At 37.7% G+C, this 17,514-nt stretch overlaps 1 protein-coding gene across 7 annotated transcripts in view; it reads left to right on the top strand.

Annotated features, from left to right (window-relative positions):
* Positions 1–17,508, top strand: part of ARHGAP12 (Rho GTPase activating protein 12) — a 93,855-nt gene extending 76,347 nt beyond the window's left edge. For all 7 annotated transcript variants that reach the window (XM_029237229.1, XM_029237228.1, XM_029237226.1 and 4 more), the window contains 9 exons: positions 4,734–4,835; positions 7,075–7,173; positions 9,930–10,032; positions 11,784–11,900; positions 13,925–14,023; positions 15,343–15,420; positions 15,520–15,654; positions 15,884–15,986; positions 16,819–17,508. In XM_029237229.1, the coding sequence (XP_029093062.1) occupies positions 4,734–4,835; positions 7,075–7,173; positions 9,930–10,032; positions 11,784–11,900; positions 13,925–14,023; positions 15,343–15,420; positions 15,520–15,654; positions 15,884–15,986; positions 16,819–16,993 (1,011 nt within the window). In that variant the 3' untranslated portion in view covers positions 16,994–17,508. The remainder of the gene's footprint in view (positions 1–4,733; positions 4,836–7,074; positions 7,174–9,929; positions 10,033–11,783; positions 11,901–13,924; positions 14,024–15,342; positions 15,421–15,519; positions 15,655–15,883; positions 15,987–16,818) is intronic.
* Positions 17,509–17,514: the final 6 nt, after the last annotated feature.

Below are 17,514 nucleotides of genomic sequence, written 5' to 3'. Positions count from 1 at the left end.
AGAAGATGCAGTTATCTCTTCTTCCTACTTGTGGCTCAACTTTTATTTGAAACTGAGTGAAGTGAATGAAAGAAAAGGAATGGAGAAGCAATTAGAGGTTAAAATAACAAAAAAGTTCCTGAAGAAAGCTGGATAATGGTCATTTATTTGATAATTACTGACCCCTAAAGATTGAAGGTTGTGGTATATACAGATAAAGCAAGTACATAGATCATTGTGGTAAGTGAGGCATCATTGAGGTAGGCAGATATGTATGTGATTTAAAGAAAATGAAATTAAAAAAAAAAAATTGAAGATGTTAAGTGAATACCCTGGCACAGAACCATTAGTACAGCCTGGTTGCATTTTATGAAGGTCCCTTGAGGACCTTACATAATTCAGAACTCATGATTAAAACTAATGCCGACAGAGGGTGTGGGGTATTTCTGTTTATCAGCTAAAGTTGTGTTATAGCATTACCATGTGGTAATAGCAGAAGCGTAGCTTAAAATTCACTGAGCTAGCCAATTTTGAAATTGGAGAATTCTTCATGGAGTTTTAACTTTAGAGATTCACTCTTTGAATTTTTGCCTTTAAATGAAGTTTTATTAATATGTTGTTAATAATACAGTACATTATGGTAATCATTTCAGGTTGGTATAATTAAATAAAATATAGTCACACGGTGTTTTATAGTCTTAAAAACTAAACAGATATGATAAAATGCTTGGCTATACGTCAATTCTTTTTTTTTTTTTTTTTTTTTTTTTTCTGTACCTGGGCCTCTCCCGTTGCGGAGCACAGGCTCCGGACGCACAGGCTCAGCGGCCATGGCTCACGGGCCCAGCCGCTCCATGGCATGTGGGATCTTCCCGGACCGGGCGCAGTTGGTTGAGAGTCCGCCTGCCGATGCAGGGGACACGGGTTCGTGCCCCGGTCCGGGAAGATCCCACATGCCATGGAGCGGCTGGGCCCGTGAGCCATGGCCGCTGAGCCTGTGCGTCCGGAGCCTGTGCTCCGCAACGGGAGAGGCCACAACAGTGAGAGGCCCACGTACCACAAAAAAAAAAAAAATCTCAAACTGCCTTGCTTTTCTTCCCACATGTAACACATATTAAGGGAACGAAAACTAATTTAAGTGGCCTAAGTAAAAGCTAGTAAGATTATTCAAATAAAAAATGTGTAAGTATGTGTAATATATTTTGGCATATACAACACTTATGAATATTAAAAATTGATGAAATATGCAAGATGCTTCTTAATTAACTCAGTAATTAGGATTGTTCAAAAAGGGTTTGAAAGAATCCTAGCTTTGTTTCCCTGCTTGGTCACCAGCTAGATCTTTCGTAGGTAAAATGTTATCCTGTTTATACAGTGAAATCCCGCCTAACCTGAGGCTAACACATAAGCCCAAAGGACAAAAATCACCTGTAGTGAAAATTTCCCTTGAGTGTCTCTCAGGAAGATGCTGTGAGAAGTCAGTGCAGAGCCAGTTTTTTCCTTTGATGTTAGAAGAGATTGCTTTTCCTTCAGTTGGGTTCAGGTGGTTTGTTCTGGGGCCATGCTGGAGAAGTATGGTTCTTTACAGATTAGTTTCACACTTGGTGCAAAAACCTATACCGAGATCCCCTGGAAGAAATAGGCAGTTCAAATCTTAACAGTCTACTCCAGGGCATATACTCATCGATGGGATGCTGAGTAAAACCATCCATACTATTTGAAGCTCTGTTTTTAGAAAACCATTCATGCTTTGTGTTTATTTTTGGTTTCATGGGTAGTAAAAACTGAGTAAATGAAATGTGCATATGCCACACGCAGCTCCACTGTAAGATAATTTTACACCAATGCTGTATCATCCAGAAGCCACCGAGCCTTTCCTTCTCCTCGGGATAGGTAGATGTCACTTGTTTTCCAGAAAATATTAGTTATCTCCCAGGTTGTTGTATCAGTAACTTAAATTATACTTTCTCTTTTCTTACTTCCTTCACCTCATTTGTTCAGCAGACATAAAAGCCTGCTCTGTTCTGGGCCTGGTGTTAGGCTTGGGGGTTCAGAAGTGAGTAACGTGAGCCCCGTCTTCAGAGCTTACACAGGGGGACCAGCACGTGCACAGTCACAAGACGACACGACATACACTGTGTTCACTGCAGATTTAAATACTCATATTCCTTGAGTATTTCAAAAGTCACCCCACAGATATTGGTAGTTGTTCAAATTCATTTATACGATGCTTTCAAATTTCTAAAAATAGTGGCTTCTTTGGACCAGATAATATTTTGTTGTGGGGACTGTCTTATGCATTGGGGGATTCAGCAGGTAACAGCAGCACCCCACCTCCAACTGAAAGTGTCTCCAGACATTGCCAGATGTTCCCAAGTGGCAGAATCGCCTCTGGTTGAGATCCACTGTCCTAGAGGAAGGGGAGGGCAAGCTGGGTGGCAGGGCCTCTCCCGAGAGAGGACGCAGACAGGGACCAGAGGACAAGGCCCGCAGGCCATAGGAGGGGCTCAGGGACTCCTCTCCATTCCCCCAAGGCTTCCATTGTGAGTATACGGGAGAACAAGTTAGCTTAAAGTAAGTTGTATAAAGCATTCATCTTAAAAATAAAACATGAATTTATAGAATAAATTCAGAAGTCAGAAAATACTCTGAGATAAATTCTAGGGCCTTTGAAAAATATTTTGGAGATGCAGCTTGGCCTTTGTTACCTGCTTACGGAGTCCTGTTTTTGTCCTCTCTGGTTCCGTTATGGTTTTCTCTTGTACGTCATTTTGCCATTGTGCACTGTAATGACATCGTCATTTTCTTCCCTTTTCCCATCAAGTCATTCTGCCGGCAGGGCTCAGTCTCTGAGCTCCTGCTCTCGCTGCTTTCTTCTTGGACAAACTCTGTCAGCCGCCGGCCTGCTGTCGCATATGTAAAATCTGCTCCTGTGTCCGCTGTCACTGTATGTTTTCTTGTTGCATGTCCTTTGCCACGGTAGTTCTGTTTTCTTTGCCATGAATGCATTGGAGCAATGATTACAGTAGAGAAAGGCAGGACTAGATTTTGAGAAATAATGGGTAACAAACCCAAAATTTTGCCAACCACATTGAAGCATTTTTATAGCATTCCGTGTTATGTGATTGTATTGATATTTGTATTTGGTTGCTATAACTTATTTGGTTGGCTACTTATATCTTACCTTATAGCTAACTATGTACAGAGCATGTCATGATGACAAGTTAAATTAAGTTGATTTCTATCATTTTGTTAAATGTGTCCATTTAAGTTTTGTGACTTTTGAGATGTATCAAATTTGCTCAGAAAGTTATCTGTGCCCATCATAGCTTTATGATTAATTACATGTCTTTTGAATGACAGAAGGTACTAAGGAAGGCAAAGGCTTTGTAGAATTGTTGAAATTTCTGTTGTGAATTTTATTATGATGCCACTAATAAAATTCCATGAAATACCCTAAATTTTGTTTTGATTCCACTAATAAATTCAATATAACATCCTAAGTTTTGTTTAGTTATAACAAGTATATTATTTAAGTCCACACTGAAAAGATGAAGTAAACGGGAACAGATGAAGTCAAACCATTTTTTAAATGTGAAACTACGAAGTAGTCATTAATGTTATGACTAGTGGTAAGTTATCACAGGATTGGGGGGTAAGATCCATTTCCAATGACAAACGTAATTTGAAAATATTTTAGCAAATGAAATTTCCTGTAACAAATCTTTATGACCTTAAAGATTACAATTCATCAGCCCTTAAAGATTTTAAAACCCCCAAACCCTACACTAACATAGGAATGCTATTTTCTATTCTCAGTTAACAGACTAAACAGAAATTTAAGTTATGATGGCAAGATACAGAGTAGGTCTATATTTAACATAAATTTTCTGATATTTTCTAATCTTTTCCTTGTCTGGTTAACAAAATATAATAGTTAAGTGCTGCTTCTTCTCAAACCACCCATGTCAACTGTTTTCCTCTTCTGTTCATGGTTCCTCATTAAATTGCTGAGGCTTTAGAGCACCTGGCTCTAGTTTTTGTTTCTAACAAAGGCTGAATAGAAGAACATGGGGCTTAGGATGTTGTTTTTACAAGTTTTTGTTAGTTGTTGACAGCATAAATAGTTGATAAGAAAATAACCCTTGAAAGCACGAAATCAGGTTTAGAGAATATTTATTAGGTGGAAAAGAACTTGTTTTTCTGCCAGATATTATTTATACGTATATAAGAATATCGCCATTTGAACACATCATTTTACCTAGTCATAGATAGTTTAGAATAAATTCCAAAAAATAGAATTGTTAAGCCAAAGGATACATGTCTTATAAATTTGTAGATATAGTATGAGCAATTTTCCTTTTCTAGGAGTTCTAATCTATATCCTACTTGCAAATGAGGGCCTGTTACTCTGTAGCCTCACCAATGCAGTTTTTCATCGAACTTCTTTTGTTGTTTTTGCACTAATGGGTGAAAAAAGATTTTACTATGGCTTTATTTTGTATTTTTCTTATAATGATGGAGGTTGAGCCATTTTGTTTCCTTTTCTATGAACTATATATAATCATGTCTTACATTTTTCAATTTCAATTTAAAGTAGGAATTGTTATTTTATAATACGAAAAGAGAAGAGGAATTTGAGGTGACCACCTTTTTGATTTATTGTTAACAATATAAAATTGGACTTATTCTTTTTGGATACACACATGTACATGAATATAACATAAAGGTTTTTCCTTTTTTCTAAAACGAAGTTTGGGAGTAATCAGTCCAAACCAGAGTTCACGGTGGACCTTAAGGGGGCAACGATTGAGATGGCTTCAAAGGATAAATCCAGCAAAAAGAATGTATTTGAGGTAATAAATTATTCTCTTAAGTATAATCCACATTCTTAACCATAGGAACTTCATGTTCTGTTTTGAGTTATTTCGGGAAATGGTCTTTCAGTGTGACTAGTTGAGGCAAAGTTAGTCATTAAGTTACTTTGATTCATAATTTAAGGAAAAAAGCTGGTGTAAAGATCTGGCTTCATTTGCATAAGTCACTGGATCTCCGAAGATGTATTACAAGCCTTTGTTCCACAAGTCGTGCCTTTGCCCAGCAACAATAAAAGGGTGTGGTTCCCTTTGCCTACCAAATCTAATATTAAAAAACAAATTAAAACTTTCCTATTTGTCATTAAAAGCCCTCCGCGGTAATGCACGATCCTGTATCAGTTACTTATTGCTGCCTAACAGACCATCCCCAAACTTAGTAGCCTGAGGAAAGAACCGTTTTGCTTGTTTGGTTTGGCCTGTGCGGAGCTGAATGGTTCTTCTGGTCCCACCCGGGACCAGTCACCCGGCTTCAGTCATCCAGTGGCCTGACTGGGGCTGGACGGTCTACTTCCCCCCTCCGGGTTGGTGCCAGCTGTTGGCTGGGCTCCTGGTCACCGTCTCTCCTCCTGAAGGAGGTGACCTCAGGCTTCTTTACATGTCAGGGTTCCAGGGGGGGCCAGAGTGGGAGCCGCAAGGCTTCTTGGGGACCAGATGTAAGAGCCAAACAGCAGTGTGTTCTGTGGCTTAAAGCACGGCCCGCCCGCTGGTGGAGGGGCAGCAACACTGCACAGGGCCGCGTATGCAGAGGGCAGAGGGCGCTCGGACTGTCTTTGCAAAGAATCTCTCCTGTCTCAGGGCTTTCCTACTTGTCATCTAGGCAGATTAGAGCAGTTGATATTTCCCAAGTGGAACCCGGGTTTTCCTGTCTTGATGGTTTTCACTCCTGATGGATCTGCCTTTAATACCAACGGCTGCTAGTCTCTCCTTGTCAAATGTTCCCTCTCTTCCAGGACCCACAAGAAATGTTACCACAGCACAGATGCTGCTGCTTTATGCTTTTAATGTAGCACTTGTTCTCATGTACCTGGAGCTTTCCTCATCTGTAAATTATTCCCCCGCTAGATTATTAAAAAAATTTTCTTTTCAAGCAAAGAGACTGCATGCTTTTCCTTACTTTTACAAAGTGAGACCCTCTAACGGAGTATCTTGGCCCACTTTCTAGAAGAAATGCAGGAAAGGAAGTCACTGTTACCTGAGGTAGCCTTGTTTCATTCCAGAATGAAGAAGGTCCCATGGTCAAATAAATTTGGGAAAAAGTATATATTTTATTCCTCTGTTAGGAAGTCACGGTGCACCCTGGAATAGCAAAACTCTGAGAAGTCTTGAAGGATAGAGTCTTGTTTAGCTCTTTTCAATCTAGCACTTCCCAAATTAACATCACATAATGAGTTCTTTATTTTTTTGAGGAATGCCTTTTAAAACATTACTTCAGGAGCTGTTTGAGGAATATATCTCAGAATGTTGTTTGGGAAACATTGCCATATGTTCCTCTAGGAAAAAAGAAAATCAGACACTTACCAAACAGAAAATAGAAGGAATGATTTCTATAAATACCTCAAAATTCTTCCTCAGTCAGGTGTGAGAAACTTTGAACCCAGGAGATCATACATAAATGGGCTATTGCGTTCATGTAGAATCATATATCATGTCCTTACTTTAGTTACTTCATGATTTTACAGTTTAGTGATGTTTCTGTCCAGAAGGCTTGTGATGTATAATTTCCTATTAAATAGTCAATATTGAAAGTCTAACTCTTGTATATTCTCTTTCTATATATATTTTTTTAACCAGAGAGAGAAATTCTCAAACTTATGTTAAAATATTATAGATTTTATTTCTTAACAAATTATGTTTCAATTCTCATTTAAAATGCACAGCGTAGGTACTTGAACTTATCTTTTAATGATAAAGTATTCTAGATTCCAGCAAGTTTTATGTTGTTTGTGTGACGGAGTTTGGGATCCTAAATTATTAGATTTTCATTGAGAATTTACTGTGAGAAAAACGTCATGTTTTATAAAATTATCCAGCTGGTATTCTTTTATACTAAAATAAAAGATAATTCCATCACTGTGGACTACTGTAACCTTTCCACTATTAATATGATATATGGCATCCAATCTTCTGGTGGTTTTGTAGACTTTGAATTAAATGTATTTATTTACTTCATTGAAAGCACTAACCATGCTTTTTTTTTTTTTCCTTCTTATCTCTAAAGCTGAAAACCCGTCAAGGAACAGAACTGCTGATTCAGTCTGATAACGATGCTGTTATCAATGAGTGGTTTAAAGTTCTTAGTAGCACTGTCAGTAATCAGGTATGTGTGTGACTCAGGTAAATGTTTTTTTTAACTTTAGAGCTGCTTCTCTTGTTTTGTTTTTTGGCTTTCTAACTGGTTATTATATATCTAGTTTCCAATTTATATTTAAAAAATACTTTTTAAAAATACATATTTTGAAAGAGGTAGGAAAGACAGTGATTAGTTTAGCAATTCCCAGGGGCTGATGAGTGATTTAACATTGTCATTTATAGGATGTTGCCACCAGTAGATTTCACATAACTTTCACATGAGGCATTGGTTCAAAAAGAAAATAGCTCAGGAGGTAGGGACGGTCTAACTGTGCCTAGTATGTAGTATTTATTCATGGAGTGAATGCTTTGGAAATCATCCTATTTGGTGGAAACAGATCCTGAGCAAAATGGTGAGATGCATGAAGCTGTCGTCTTGTCAGTTGTACTTTTTCTTTCCTAGTGACCTTTCTACTCAGAGTACGCTCATGTTCCTGGAAAATTTCTTCTCATGTGTATTACAACCAAAAAGAACCTCGCATTTATATTCTGAAGCTGTGTTTGTCAGAGCAGTAATAAACAACTAGAAGCTGTACTTTCTTAGACTGTACTCTTACCCCCTCACCATATGGGGACATGGTTCCTGATTAAGGATCATGTATCAGTGACAGAAGTGAAATGAAAGTGAATACTTACGGGAGTATGTAATACAGGTTTTAAACTAAATGGAGACAAAAAAAGTTTGGGAATCACTGGCTTTAGTAGAGATGGAGATGTCTTTCAGAGACTATAGGTGATGCTTCATTATTAATAAGGTTTGTGATTGTATCAAGGTGTTCTCCTTCTGTGAGTCTCAGTTTTTCTACTTAAAAAAATAGATTGCACTGGATTGTCTCCAAGTATCCTTTTAAGCTCCAAAATTTTATGATTCACCCAGTTCAAATCGCCCAGATTTGGAATCTGAGTATTCTTTAACTCTTCCGCCTCCAACTTTTACCTCTTCTAGCAAATTATTTACCAATCTAGATGTGAATTCTTCCTTTGCAGTTTGTAATACTGTGTGATATTTCTGAACCTTGTCCCTTTCTTTCCATTTATTCCTGAAACCATGGGCAGGCCTTTAAATGTTGATATTAAGAGTAACCTCCTAAACAGTTTTCCTTGTTTGATCTCATCCCCCACCAATGCATTGTTAATGCCACTACTGTATGAAACTTCCTGATGTCACTCTTATAATCCTCCCCTGCACAGAAACCTTACGTGACTCCTATTAGAATTCAGCAACCTGAGCCCAGTCTTTTCAAACGTACCTTCTCCTCTACCCAGTACGGGCTTGCAGGCCTAGTCACTGTAACGTGCTCGCTACCCCTTGAAAGCAAGGGTGGCTGCGTCCATCTCACACACACGTGAGTGCCTTACGCACTGGGGAGTAGCAGCGTGCAACCGGATGCTGCACCTAATGCATGGAACTTACAATCAAAGACAGAAGATGACTGAGGACAGACAGCTGAACAGTTAATATAATGAACATATAAAAACTCTGATTAAGTAGGGGCTAATCTAGTGTAGGGATCAAGGGAGGCCTTGCAGAGAAAGTGGCTTTTTAAATTAAGGCCTAAGGGTTCAGGCAATAAGCCAACTGAAAAGGGAGGAACATATAATTGACTCTCAAAATTTTAAATGTGTACTGTTTACAAAGTGGCAAAAGATACTGAGGGCAAAGAGATGGGCAAGATTACAAAACTTTATTAAGAGACATTGACAGAAACTTAAATGAGAAGTATGTCCATGGATTAAAAAATTCAATTATGTAAAGATATAATATTCTTCCAAATGGCTTATAAATTTGTAGGTTTGAGATTTTTGAATCTCATTCAAAATCCTGGTAGGTTTTCTGGTGGAACTTGACAAACTTATTCTAAAATTCATAAGAAATGCAAAGGGCTAAGAATATGCAAGACACCTTTGAAGAAGACTTGCTGTAGCGTATGTCAGGACCTTATAAAGCTGTGTATCCATAATGGGATCGATATACAGACCTGTGGAACAGAATAAAGAGCCTGGAGACAGACCCACGTGCCTTTGGACACTCTGTGCCAGGTAGAGCATGTGCTGGGTCAGCTGGATGTCTGAGAAGAATTGGAGCCTTTCCTTACACTGTGCACAAAAATAAACTCTGGGTGGAGAGAGGACCTCAGAGTAAAAGGCAGAGCAGTGCTTTTAGCTTTGAGAATTCAGTCTGCTTTTTAACTTGTAAAAGTGACCGTAGTTAGGCTGTAAATGAGTTCTAGGATTTCTTTCAATTCCTGATATCCGCAGGTCTGTGAGTAATGAGTGATGTCAATTAACTGTTGACACAAAGTGCAATTTTAAAAGATTGTTGGTGTGAAGCAGTTAAGGTACCATTGCTAGTTAGCTTTATCTGTCCTATCATCAACAATGTACCATCATCCTGTTCTATCACCACAGATTATATAGCCCAACCTTTTAACTGTTATTACTTGTCACTTGATCAAAATGAGGCAAGATAGCATCACCATCAGTACAAGCGCATTATCCTTGTGAATTATCATTAATTTTTTCTTTATCGAAATTCAGTTAATGCCATCAATGGGGGAAGGGGGAAGAGTATTTTTAAAGATTTATCAAATATCTAAACCATATATCGTATATACTAATTGGTTCCCTAAAATCATTAGGAAGAGTTAACTACTGATCATTCTGAGAATTACATCTAAAGTAATAGCAAAAGTAATATGTATTTGGAAAATCTCTAACCAACAGACAGTAGAACCCGATGAAGCGATTGAGGAGGACATACCAGATTCACCAGGAATAGAAAAGCACGATAAAGAAAAGGACCATAAGGATCTGAAGAAATCACGTTGTAAGTTTTCTTTCCCGGTGTTGCTAGTGGTTTGAGTGAGCTTATTCTCTTAGCAAAGGTTTAGAGTAAATATATGAAAGCTGAGTGGACTCTCCAGTGTTGCAAGACTTCTAAGATTCAGGAGTTGCAGTCTCAGTGGTTCAGTGTTCTCTCTCCTCGTTAACTCATAATCTTTTTTTTTTTTTTGCGGTACTCGGGCCTCTCACTGTTGTGGCCTCTCCCGTTGCGGAGCACAGGCTCCGGACGCGCAGGCTCAGCGGCCACGGCTCACAGGCCCAGCCGCTCCGTGGCATGTGGGATCTTCCCGGACCGGGGCACGAACCCGCGTCCCCTACATCGGCAGGCGGACTCTCAACCACTGCGCCACCAGGGAAGCCCAACTCATCATCACTTTTCAGCCTAATCGTATGCACCCCGATTGAATCATATTAATTTTAAGATATTATGATACCCTTTCAAGAGAAAAAAATGCGCACAACAGAATGCGCTTGTGTTGAGGCCTCTAGGAAGCTGAACTTTATTGATTGGAAAATATATAATTACTGTTTAAGATTCTAGATAGACCCTTAGACATTAAGAAGTCAGAAGTCACGGGATATGTACCATAGTTCCCTATTGGATGCCAGGCAGCCGCCTCTAGACTGGGATATGTCTGTGCATTTAATCTCCAGACCACATATTATGTGTACAGGACCAGAGAAACGCCAGCAGTTGTAAGGCTTTCATTTTCTTTTCTTTCCTTTTTTATGGCCACTCCATGCTGCATGAGGCATCTTAGATGGAACCCGTGCCCGCTGCAGTGGAAGCACGGGAGTCCTAACCACGGGACTGCCAGGGAAGTCCCAAGGATTGCATTTTCTAACACAGGCCTCTTGTGAATTATGTGCTTTAAATAGGCCATTACCCGTGACTTGAACCTGCTTAAATCTATTTTAACAAATGCACATTTAACTGAGAAACTTTTGGTCTTCACATTAACTGAATGATTAGAAAATCAGTTCTCCTTTTTTTCTCCCACATTCTTATGAAGTTTAGGCCTATTACTGACACTGTCACTGTATAATAGTGTAAACCACGAAACTTTTATTGTTTTAATTCTTTACTAATATATTGTTTGTGCTCTCAACTTTCTTCAAATATGGTTATTTTCAAGAAATTTACTTTCTGAATTTTTATTATTGTGACCCAAAGATAAATCAGGCCTGCAGGCAGTGTGGAAATCCAGGTGGCCCCATCCCTAGCTCGGAGTAGAGATAATTATGATGAGTCTTAGCTTGAAGTACAAATAATTGTGATGGATATTTATACATATATATCCCCTGACTCCTAGTTCAGCGAGTATGGGGAAGGGTAGGGATTTTGTTTATGTTTTATGGGTTGGTTACTTTATTTTTTGCTGGTCATTTTACCATCTAAACCTGATGGAGAGTCCAAGACTATATCATTTGTGAAATAATGAATATAAATTAGAATGACTTACAAATGTCTTGGCACATATACTAAAGAAGGCACGGTTTGCGGTCAGTGTTTAGCGATAAAAATGAAATGTTTCATTTGGTTTGTCACTTTGAAATTGTGTTAGTTTTTGATTCTTCATGTGTTACTCTTAAACCGTATTAAAGTTAGAAAAACTGAATTTATATACTGTGATTTTTTATATATGAGATTAATATGTTTTGAGTACTAGGTGGAAAAATTTTCATCAAAAAAGCCTTTATTTTATAAAATGCTTAATATCTATCTGTCTTAAGCCACGAAAGTATCTAGCATAGATTCTTCAGAACAGAAAAAAACCAAGAAAAACTTAAAGAAATTTCTTACACGACGCCCCACTTTGCAAGCTGTTCGTGAAAAAGGTTATATTAAAGGTAGGTAGAAGTGATGTTTATAATAATGAACTTTGGCCCAAATCGGAAGTAAGACATTTTACATTAAAAGCTGAAAATTTTCCAAACAGTAAAAATGTCTCATTCTTTATTCATGAAGTTATCAGGTTCCGTGATTAAAATACATTTGAGTAATTAAAATTGATTTTTTAATGCACATTTTTTAATGCACATGAAGAGTTTAACTAAAGCATCAAACAGACATAAATACCAAATTAGCTTTTTAGAAACCCTGTACCAGAGGAGCTACATGGATGTGATGGGATGGCGTGGCAGATTTTCAGAATGACAGATTTTTAGTTTTCAGATGCACAGATCAGAAGAAATGTCAAGTAATCACTAGCTGTAGAAAGAAGAAATAATGTACAATTTTATTCTTGATTGTGTGCCTTCAGTTCTCATTTAAGGTAATTTTAAAATTAGGATAAAGTGTTTTTTCCTAACTAATTTTTACATTTTATTTTCATGTATAAGAACCATAATGTACTAACAGAATTTTTTCTTAATAGGAAAGTATTCTTTAAAATCACATATACTTGTATATATATACCTTTAGTTTTTACAAGCATGTTTAATTCCAAAGATAAAATTTTCTAACACATGACTCAAAACAGAGACATTTGTTCATAATAAAACTATAGGAAAAGGTAACATAATTTATACCATATATATTAGAGCTGTCTTTGACTATGAAGTTTCTAACAAAGACCATTGCAGAAACATCTGTTATGCAAAGCATCTAGATTAAAATACACAAATGAGTTTCATTAAAAAGCTATTTAAAACTTCTAGGAAGAGCTCAGCTAATTAAGTGATTCAGATTAGCAGCCTTAAAGAGTTAAGGGTAAGCAGGCACCCCCAGATAATGCACGTGAATTTAGCATGTTGAGCTTAGAACCTTCAAAAAAGCCTCACAAATAAATGGATAGAAACTGCTGCTCATTCTTCGTCAGACCTTTTCAGTGAGAAATACAAACTTGCCACTTTCTGGTGGTGTTCATCCACTTCAAATACTGTATTTTATTTGTTTTCCTGAATATTTAGCACTAATGTGGAATTTCAAAACTGTTGGGTTGAAAGATTACTAGAACGGACTTTGATATATTTTGTGAAATCAGATGTTGGCACACGATGGGCGTGTGGTTTTTTTTGTTGTTTTTTTGAATTTTATTTTATTTTTTGATACAGCAGGTTTTTATTAGTTATCCATTTTATACATATTAGTGTATATATGTCAATCCCAATCTGATGGGCATGTGTTTTTTTTTTTTTTTTTTTGCGGTATGCGGGCCTCTCACTGCTGTGGCCTCTCACGTTGCGGAGCACAGGCTCCGGACGCGCAGGCTCAGCGGCCATGGCTCACGGGCCCAGCCGCTCCGCGGCATGTGGGATCCTCTCGGACTGGGGCACGAACCCGTGTCCCCTGCATCGGCAGGCAGACTCCCAACCACTGTGCCACCAGGGAAGCCCAGATGGGCATGTTTTAATAGTTTTAAAAATATTTGAGTATTTGCTAAGTGGTGGACTTGAGCCTCAGTGCTGGGAATACCTGTTGGCATTCAAGAATGAGAGGGTCCCTGCCCGCATGAAACTTCTATAAAGATGAGAGACAGACAAGGTAATTTAGAATAATGGTGACTTACGTGAAAAATCTGACATAGTGATAAAACAGAGAGTGACTGGAATTGGGCTATCTTAGGATGGTCAGAGGGTTCTTAAAAGGAGGTGGCATTTTAGCTGAGACCAGGACTGGTGAGAAGGAGCTCCGTTTGGGGGAAGGTTGATCTCTGCACAGGAGGGGAAGGTAAGAAGGGAGCCAGGCAGGAATGAAGGAGGGTGTTCTCGGAGCTTGGAGTCGGAAGAGGTAGGCGAGTGCAGATCAGACAGGTGTGCGTTGTGTTGAAAGTGTCTGCATGCAGGGGTATCTTCTGTTGCACTGTGAATCATTTAGCCATTTTGTGAACTAAAGTTTAGCAAGGTGACTCATTTCTTGAAATCTCTTTCAGATCAGGTATTTGGAGCCAATCTTGCTAATCTGTGTCAGAGAGAGAATGGCACCGTGCCAAAATTTGTGAAATTGTGCATTGAACATGTTGAGCAATATGGTAAGAAAATGAATTTTTTTTTTAAAGTTAAGCACACCATGCATTGTTTTGCCATCAGAATCTCTAGGATTTTTATGATTTTGAGTGTTGCAACCAAAAGTTCTTTATAGTCATAAGTTGTCAAGAAAAGCATCTTTTTTGCAAAAAACCATTTTTTTTGCATTGTTTCAAATTAAGGCCTTTGCAGTCATCTATTGCATGTTCAGTACTTAGGGTTGATTCAGCGTATGGTATTCCTTGAAGCCATTGGGAGTTGTTGGCATTTGCTTAAAATGGACGTGCTGATTGTGAAACTGTGTTTATTAAGAAATGATCCAGCGGTGTAAGAGACAGGCGGAGATAGTGTTTACTTACTAAGGGGAAGTCTCTTCTGTTTATAATAAAAATGAGATGACATTCCCAAACTGCTAAATCAACTCTAAAGTGTGCAAATAGACAAATCCTCTTTATGTCATTTCCTGTACTTCTGAAGACTTAAACTAATTTCTGTTTTGGTTAATTTTAACATGTTTATAATATTTATACTAGCTTTTAAAATAACAGTATCTTGACTGCAGTCCCACTAACTTATATCAGTATATCGTCAAAAATATCTTGTATAATTAAAATATTTGCATAAAATGTAATTTCTGCTAGTCGCAGGTCTCTGACTCTCAGCCTGACAATAGAGGTGCCATGCTGCTTGGCTTTACTAGAAGTTAAATGAGCAGCACATTAGATAATGTTAAGTGTGTGCATCATTATCATTTAATGAATATATGAATTTTGGGGCTTCATTGTGTGAATTTCAAATGATTCTGTTTCATATATAAAATAAATTAATAGCTGTCAAATTATCAGTTGTTATAGAACCATTATTTTAGTTGCTGGCTTGTATTAAGTTTATTTATTACAAGCACTTAATATGACAAGCACTTTGATTCAGAGAGCACCTTAATATGTACATTTACACTCTCAAATGACGTCCCAAGAAACGGGTGGGCTGATTTTATCTACTGGCTTCCTTTACTTTTTGAATTATCTTCAGGTGTTTGCCGAAGTTTATCTTAAATTGCTAGTATTTCAAGTTTGAGATGATTTCCTTGAGATGGTGATCCACAGTCTACATGATAAAGTAGACTTGTTGCTGTTTACCAGACAATTCAGAGTGAATCTCCACCCCTCTCTCACTGCCAAGCATCTATAAAAAGTCATTTAGAGGAAAAGAGTAATTTTATTTTAGGCTAATGTTAATAAATAAGAATTCTAAAACATGAAAGCATCTTTAGAAGAAGCCAACAAGAACTTTAAACATAAAATTATTGTTATTTGTCTCTCAGGGTTGGACGTTGATGGGATTTATAGAGTTAGTGGCAACCTTGCAGTGATCCAGAAGCTGAGGTTTACAGTCAATCATGGTAAGATCATATACTGTTATATACAGAATAAATAACTCGTGACTGTTAGAATTGGTTTAAAATAATTTCAGAAACTTTCCCATTCCTACTGTTTTCCAGATGAGAAATTGGACTTGAAGGATAGTAAATGGGAAGATATTCATGTCATCACTGGAGCACTGAAAATGTTTTTTCGAGAATTACCAGAACCTCTCTTTACATTTAATCATTTTAATGATTTTGTTAATGCAATTAGTAAGTATGTAATCAATTCCACTCAGTTTTTTCCCTAGATGTTGAAAACCCTCTGTAGCTGCTACAACACTGCTCGATATTTTAAACAAGTTTTTTCAAAGGATTGTTTTACTCCAGAAATTTTAAATGTAACCACCAGGTGTCACTGTGTATTACCAAATACCAGGTTCCAAAATAATGTCACTGCTTTCAGTTTCATGCAAAATCTCCAGTCATTGTCTTTTTTCAGAACAAGAACCAAGACAGCGTGTCTCTGCTGTGAAGGATCTAATCAAACAGTTGCCAAAGCCAAATCAGGACACGATGCAGACTCTGTTTAGACATCTCAAAAGGTAAGAGTCTCACCGCAGAAGAGAAGGAATAATTAGGGGGAAAAAGAAGGTTGGAGAAGTGCACAGGTATGAGATGTGGTGTAGGACCCCCGGGGCCAGGGCCACGCAGACCTAGGTTCAGAGCCCCGCTGTGCTGCTCGCGTGTTTGTAACATGAGAAAGATGACTTCTCTGAGCCCCAGTTCCTCGTAGGTAAAACGGTTTGGCATAAAGAATACACTGAAGTAGATTTCATATGTGAAGCATTTATATAATGCCTAGCACGTAGTAAGTGTTCAGAAACTGTTGCTAAAAGTTAGTTATGATGAAGATGAGATTGGTTAAGTGAGGAATATTCAGTTACCTTGAAGTCAAGGTAATTAGGTCTAAGTTACTACATAGTCACTCTGAAACTTCTGATAGAAAGAACACGAGATTACTAAAATAAGTGATCACAGTATGAGAGATTTTTTTAAAAAATAGCATAAAATGAGTAAAATTCAAAGTTTAACCTCTGTGCACTAATGATATTTTCCCCGTCACCCTAGCAGAGGAATCATTGTTACCTGAATTGTAATAGGTATTCAAGTCTATGTCTTATTTTTAAAACTAAGCTGAAATATCACACATTTAAAGTTTGTGAGAATATGTATACCTTTCAGCTGTGTTTATGCAAAAGAAAGCTTTACGTGCTATTCAGACTGAATTCTATTTGGTTAAATAGTTTATATGTACCTTAGGAAAATGAGCATTATTTCTCTTTTCTAAATGCAAGCTGTTTATAATATTTTTTGAAGAATTTCCCCTATTTAAAAATTTTCTCTTTTAACTAAAATTTTTGTTTTTCCTCTTAGAGTTATAGAAAACGGAGAAAAAAACAGAATGACGTATCAGAGTATAGCAATTGTGTTCGGTCCTACTCTGTTAAAGCCAGAGAAGGAGACTGGCAACATAGCGGTTCATACCGTCTACCAGAATCAGATTGTAGAGTTAATTCTTCTCGAGGTAAATTCCATCTTCGGACGTTGACTCTTACTGAAGAGAACCTGTGGAATAGAAGCCGGATTTCATCAGATTCCAAGTCCTTACACCTGATGTATTTTATGTTTGGACCAAGCAGTGACTCTTTGATTTTGCACTTTTCTGAGGGACTGGAAGGGAATGGGAGAGTCCAGATGTGTGATAGGCCCTCATATTTGCTGCTCTGTTGCAAGTTGATAGAACTGTGTGTACGTTTGAATTAGTTTTATCCTGAATGTTTGCATTTCATACTCTGAATTCCAGTAAAAATCAAAACTTGCGATTCTAACCAGTCATATACACTGGATAATTTGGTAAGAATACTACATTTTTTCTCCTCAAACTGGATGACGTAGAATTTCTTCTCATGATTCAATAGGTTCATCACTCGGTAGAACAATACTTACTATCACCTATTTTGAAAACGCTCCTGGGCATTTTAAACAAAATGAAGTATATCTGTTTTGAAACCTGTGTTGTTTTTTTCGGGGTTTCTGCATGCAGTGGCAGTCTGATTGCTAGGACCCATT

The sequence above is a fragment of the Monodon monoceros genome, unplaced genomic scaffold (assembly GCF_005190385.1).
Source record: "Monodon monoceros isolate NGI ecotype Baffin Bay Population unplaced genomic scaffold, NGI_Narwhal_1 Super_Scaffold_21, whole genome shotgun sequence".
NCBI lineage: Eukaryota > Metazoa > Chordata > Mammalia > Artiodactyla > Monodontidae > Monodon > Monodon monoceros.
The sequence above is the reverse complement of the archived record's forward strand: the minus strand, read 5'-3'. Positions and strand labels throughout refer to the sequence as shown.